The sequence below is a fragment of the Daphnia pulicaria genome, chromosome 7 (genome assembly GCF_021234035.1).
Source record: "Daphnia pulicaria isolate SC F1-1A chromosome 7, SC_F0-13Bv2, whole genome shotgun sequence".
Lineage (NCBI taxonomy): Eukaryota > Metazoa > Arthropoda > Branchiopoda > Diplostraca > Daphniidae > Daphnia > Daphnia pulicaria.
Window position 1 is genome coordinate 11,440,711 of NC_060919.1, and position 6,140 is coordinate 11,446,850.

Sequence of the window (6,140 nt, forward strand, 5' to 3'; positions counted from 1 at the left end):
CGGGGCAGCCAGGGCTGGAATAGAAGTCGCTTCACGGGTTCGTTCGTTGGGAAACTGTGAATGGCCCTTTGACCGCCTTTGACTAGAAAATGGTGAGTTCAAGAGCTTTGAAAGCAAGGGCCTCTTTGTCCACCCACAAAGGCACAAACCATCAAGATTCTTTTCTCTGAATTTCTAAACAGTTCAATAAAATTACAGTTTAATAAAATTTACAATTGTCTTCATCATTCTTAAATTGAAATATACCAATTGAGTTTATAAGAAGGCTCCAACGGCAGCTGGTTCATGTCTTGCCACATCCTGTCTTTAAATATCACGTTAATTGAAACGGAAATTTGAAATTTGAAACTGATTATCTGAATTGAAGCCAATTCCCGACCATAGTCTCACCCAAGGAAAAACAATACAAAACAAATAATAATAAACCAGCAACAAGAATCCCATGATCCGAATGTGTTACACAAATACAGCATAAGTGGAATGATGTGCCTTATTGTAGCCTGAATCATTGGGTGTAGCACTATGGCACAACCCAATCCGGCCAAGCGCTGGAGATTAATAGAACCGTACCGTGCCCACTTGAGATTGACGACATTGAAACAAGTCTGCATCCTGTTTATGAACGTGGAACGGTCTAATAAGGCTGGAAATTGACTTTAAATATATTTTGCTATGGTTGATTAAGGATCATTCATAGCAAATATTAATTATCCCAAATAATTAATATAATTTGCTAACCCCCTAAAATTTAATTAGGAATATATATGTTTATGAATTAATTTCGGTGTTCTGTTTTATTACGATTATTAACCCAAGACCAGTGCCGACTTAGTTATAGGTTTTTTTTCAATAATGTTAATCAGTTAACAGATATTCCAGAAATGTGCCATTTGCATTAATGTTTTTTTTTTCACCCTATCCTATTTCTATGGTTTGTGATTTTTAGATTTTCATCTTGCTAAGTACACACGTGAAGATTCATTGCTTGTTTTTTCTGGTGCGTTTTAATCATGAATTGATTACTGTATTGACGAGGTACATTTCGTTTTAAACTTACGGCAAAACTGTTTCGAAATAATTATTTCTAGTTCAAATATCGGGTATTTCTTGTTTCAGTTTTCTTGCGATCCATATGGCGAGATCCGATTTAAAAATTGTATTTATTACATTGCAAAAAAAAATCGTTTTGGGACATTATTCGTTGGATTAATTACGCATCGTAGATTTATTAGCAAATAAGGTTTAATTCATTTAACTGGAGATATACGTGAGAGGATACTGTATACTCTTTGGTGGTTTAAAAAAGGAGCTTAATTTTGAATCGATTAAGCTTGAACGACCCGAAATATTACCGTGAATACGGGTGAATAATAAGGATTCTCTCTCGGCACAAGTACACCATTTTTCCAGACAAGAACAAGGTAGTTGAGGTGTATACGTTGGTATATACAATGTATCCACTGAAAAGTATTACGAAAAGATATCCGGGAAAAAAAATCATGCGGGCCCGCATTGAACCCACGAATCAACACAAAGTCAAAGCGGCAGTATCCGCAGTAAAAACCTAAGGGACTTTAAGCAATGTCAAGCTTGAAATTGACCCATTCTTTTGCCGACTAACGTCATAACGAAACCTTGGTTCAGCCGTTTCGTTTTAAGCAAGAGTAGCTAGGTAAAGGATAGAGAAGAAACGTGATATGGGTAAACTGTTGGGCTACGTCCCAAGAATTTGTCGAGTGTACATTTTATTATAGAGGAGAAGCCTGGTTAATGTTACTGAAGGAGTTACACCGACCACTAGGCAGTGGAGCACTGAACCTCACAAAATTTAACCGAATCTGGATGTTGTATATATAGCTGTGCTATGCAAGAACTGTAAAATAAAGGTAAGTTCACCCAAACTACGCTTAAACTTCTATCAATTAAATAGTGACAGCAACAACAAAAAGATAGAAATGGCAGTATTTTTATATTATGAAAACAGTAACAACAGGAAGCCTTCGAGCAAGAAGTCAAGGAGCACATACCGGGCGTGGCTGATTTGGTTACTTGACAGTTATCACGTTAGATGTCTCTAGTGATTATTAGGTAACCACAAGTGTGTGTTTACAGTTCAGACACGATTCAGTCTCGAAAGTGACTGATTGTTATTACAGATATAGAACAATTAGATACAAATTTAGAAACAAAATACAGTGATGTGATTACAAGTTCCACGCGTGTAATAAAAGGTAAGGTTAGTTCATGTGTATGTGCATCTAGAGCAGCAAATTAGAAACAGATGGATGTAGTTAAAGATGAGCAGGCGCGACCATATTTTCACTAAACGTTTCTCGAAGCTATTAATTTATTTCGTTGTTATCGTTAGATATTATGTAGCTTTCAATAATTGTTACTATTGGTTATATTCTTCTCAGGTGGTGTTAGTAATTCTATTTATATTATTTACAGAATAGAAATGACCAATTATGACAGAAGCGGTCAGGTGGAAGTATGGGCTAAAGAGGAATGGCACCCAGCGACTGCAACTTTAAATGGTGATGCCGGGTGTTTGTTTATTACACTAGAAAATCCTTCAACAAACCAAAGAGATGGCGCAGAAACTCTCAACACATCAGCAATTTCAGCTGAACAATATCGAGATTCATTGGCCAATCAGAAACGAATCGTCCGTATAGTTAAATCGGACAATACTGGTTTAGGCATATCAATTAAAGGCGGCCGAGAAAACCGAATGCCCATTTTGATTTCTAAAATTTTCAAGGGATTGCCAGCTGATCGAACTGAACAGCTTTATGTTGGTAATATCCTTAAACTTTTACTGTTCTGGTTCTAAAGAGAGTAATAATCGTCTCAATATAATTTTTCTTCTTAAATAGGGGATGCTATTCTGTCTGTCAATGGAGAAGATTTGCATAACGCAACGCACGACGAGGCCGTTTCTGCTTTGAAGACCGCTGAAAATACTGTTGAATTGGAAGGTACCGTGTACATAGACGGATACTGTTGGAGTTATCCACATCAACTTTTCTTTTATTGATGAACTGGAGAAAGTTGTCGTGGATAGACTCATTTTCTTCCCTTACTTCTTTCATTCCGTTAGCTCTATCAGAACCTGTCCATCTCTCAACGACCATGTAATATCGTATAAAACAGGTTTGATCATATTGAAAGAGTGTCTGCTTGCATTGCTCTGGCATTTTTTTGCTCGGTTGCGTGTATTATTATTCCGTCACACCTCGCATTATCAAGTATTCCTTGAAAAGTAATTTAGTTTGGCTTTTTTCTTTCACATTTCTTGTTGGTTTGTTTTTGTTTTAGTTTTTGTGCAAGTTTCCGAGTTAGCTTTTTTTTTTCAGTTTCTACCCATTTCGTTTTTATTTTATTTTATTTTTATTAAGTTTCACCGCCTGCTTCCCTGCTAGGTTGATCACCAGTATCCGTCATATAGATGACTTGTTTGATGCATGATCCCTTTCTCGTTTTTTATTACCTCCACGATCGACTCCCTCGCTGGCCGTTTGTGTTGTGGCTTAGTGGTGACATCATTCTACATTGCAGTGAAGTATCTCCGCGAGGTGACGCCGTACATCCGAAAAGCTTCGCTTCTCAGCGACATCGGATGGGAGTTGCAGCGCCAATTCCTGGGCTTTTCCCACGTCGCCCAAACATCGACCAAACCGGATACGCGATCGGTCCCTCTCCTCTTTTGTTACCTAGCCAGGCGGCTGAAAGCGGCAAAGAAAAATGATCACCGTATTTTGGAAATTCATTCACCCGATGGATTACAATCTTGCCTTCTTCGTGCACCAGACACCACGCAAGCATCCCAATGGTAAAAAATTTCTAATCATTTTTTAATGATTGAATTTTGTTTTTTAAATAAAAACCATTATTACTGTCAGGTTTGTATCCTTGCACACGACCCTTTCGGTGTTATCTTCACGTGGTTTAGCCGAGAATGGGCATCGGATTGCCAAAGCATTGAACACGGCTTCCATACGGATGTGGGGTTGGCTGGCTCTCTTGGGTCACCGACCTAAAGACGCCCAGAATAGTGTCAATATGGATAATGGAAGTTTGAACAGTCATGGCAATGAGCCATCATCCCTGATGAGCGAAAATTGGCAACCGGTATTTGTGGCCTTGACCGATCGTGATGTCTTGCTTTATGACTCGGTACCGTGGAGTATTGATGGCTGGACAAAGCCGAGTGCTCGCATACCACTTCTAATGACCAGGTATTATTATTATTATTATTTCTAATTCCATCTCCTAATCTATTTGAACGATATTTATCTTTTCTAATTAGGTTGGTAAGCAGCAACAAGAGCAATTCGGAGGGAGAGTACTGCACCTTTTGCATTCGTACTGGAACATCAAAAGGAGTAGTCAATCGCGTATTCCGTGCGGAATGCGAACGCGATTTAACTTTGTGGGCCCGTGGCCTTGTTACAGGAACACATAACTGTGTCGTTGCCATCAGAGAAGCTGCTTGGGGTATTATAAGTTTTACATTATTATTACAAATTGTAGAATCGTAATTGATTGAATATTATTTAGATTGTTTGTGGCGAGGACAAGAGGCTCGCCTTTATCTGCACTATGAAGACGGCTTGAAACTGTATCCAGCTAGCGAGATGCAGTCTGCTGAACGATCTAACACGTTGCCTGTTCCATTTTGGAAAGCTTCCTTTGGCAATTTACGCCATTCAGCCGATGATGGCGTGCGCATTTTGTGGCTTGATATCGGAAATGAAGAAGGGGAAATGGTAAGTCATCAGAGAAAAATATTAGTTTGAAGAAAAGAAATGCTTTAATCCCGCCAAATTTGTTTTATCTCCAGGAGTTGGACATGTTAACATGCCCGAAGCCGTTTGTGTTTACTTTACATTCTTTTTTATCCGGTAAAATCAATCGTATGGGGATGATCACGTGATTCCCCGGCGAAAGATCTTTTGCAACTATTTCTTTCCATCAATCATAATTCCGTTTATGCCTGCCGAAGACAAAAGTTTATACCAAGAGCGAAGACGCCAGTTACGAGAAGTAAATATTCTATTTCTTGTCAGCTACCGTGTGAGAGAAACATACAGCTAAAGGACCAGTCTACCTGTCAAAGTTAGATTGGTCTATATCATTTTGTTTACAACACTTTATATCTTTAATACACTGTCTGAGAAAATTTACAAGTTTTTCTCAACACCTCTAATTAGGTTATCTTATATTTTGATAAAGAAAAAAGAGTGTCATTGGTAGTTTATTATATATGGGTCAATCACGCTCCTGATTTCCAGACATCTCAAGATTAAATCCCCGGTCACGTAGAGAAAATGAAGGGAATTTGACTTTGAGGCGTGTGTATGCATAGGAAAAAATATATAGTAAATAATATTCTTCGTGGAATGTTTTCTACGAACCCAAGCATTATTTCTACTACGAACTTGTAAATTGTTGTTGAATATTCTTAAAAATTTACATTATTAGTGTTGCTGGCCGTCTAACTAGATGGCATTTGTTGTCGAGTAGGTTTGAAAAGGAACAATTGTGAGCACATAGCTTGGAGAACCGCCATCACATCAGTTTTTGAAAGTACGTATACTTGGATTTCGGAGATTCTTGCTGTTTGATAGACAAGACGAACATTTCAAATGATTATGCAAAGTTGAAACAAGATGAAAACTGAAATGGAAAGGATGCGCCGACAAGCTATTGGGGCCTTTTAGCAATTCCTATCGCTTTTGGCGATATCACGCAAATGTTATATGAACCATCTAGAAACAGGAGCAAACCGGCTCGAGCTGATTTAATCGAAAAATTCGTATTCCTCAAACTGGTTTTTTTGCGGTTGATTTGATATAGACTTTTTTAAGATCATTTGTGCTGAACAAATATGAATTTTTCAACAACTGGGTAGCATGCTTGTTTGATTGCTCACTATTAGTTCAAACCAGATAGGACAAGCAGGAAGGTCAGCTCAGCTTATGAATAGAAACGAGCTACACGTGGCAGTTCCTTTTTTTTTTGTTCACCTAGAAATAGATCCGCATCATGTTAAATCGACGAGAACGGAAATACGAAAACGTGGAAGCGCCAGACATTTTATCGTCTGATGCCTAAAAGTAAAATAACTAAAAATA

At 38.2% G+C, this 6,140-nt stretch overlaps 1 protein-coding gene across 4 annotated transcripts; it reads left to right on the forward strand.

Annotated features, from left to right (window-relative positions):
* Positions 1 to 1,585: 1,585 nt before the first annotated feature.
* LOC124349339 (beta-1-syntrophin-like) lies at positions 1,586 to 5,212 on the forward strand. 4 transcript variants are annotated; one of them, XM_046799823.1, is made up of 8 exons: positions 1,586 to 1,886; positions 2,452 to 2,801; positions 2,880 to 2,981; positions 3,538 to 3,835; positions 3,906 to 4,241; positions 4,313 to 4,500; positions 4,564 to 4,772; positions 4,847 to 5,212. In XM_046799823.1, exons 2-8 carry the CDS (start codon positions 2,459 to 2,461, stop codon positions 4,937 to 4,939), a joined length of 1,569 nt encoding a protein of 522 aa, XP_046655779.1. In that variant the 5' UTR covers positions 1,586 to 1,886; positions 2,452 to 2,458; the 3' UTR covers positions 4,940 to 5,212. The 4 variants fall into 4 exon arrangements, with proteins under 4 accessions (XP_046655779.1, XP_046655776.1, XP_046655777.1 ...); XM_046799820.1 differs by lacking the exon at positions 1,586 to 1,886 and adding an exon at positions 2,054 to 2,088; XM_046799821.1 differs by lacking the exon at positions 1,586 to 1,886 and adding an exon at positions 2,054 to 2,088 and having other exon boundaries at positions 3,562 to 3,835.
* Positions 5,213 to 6,140: the final 928 nt, after the last annotated feature.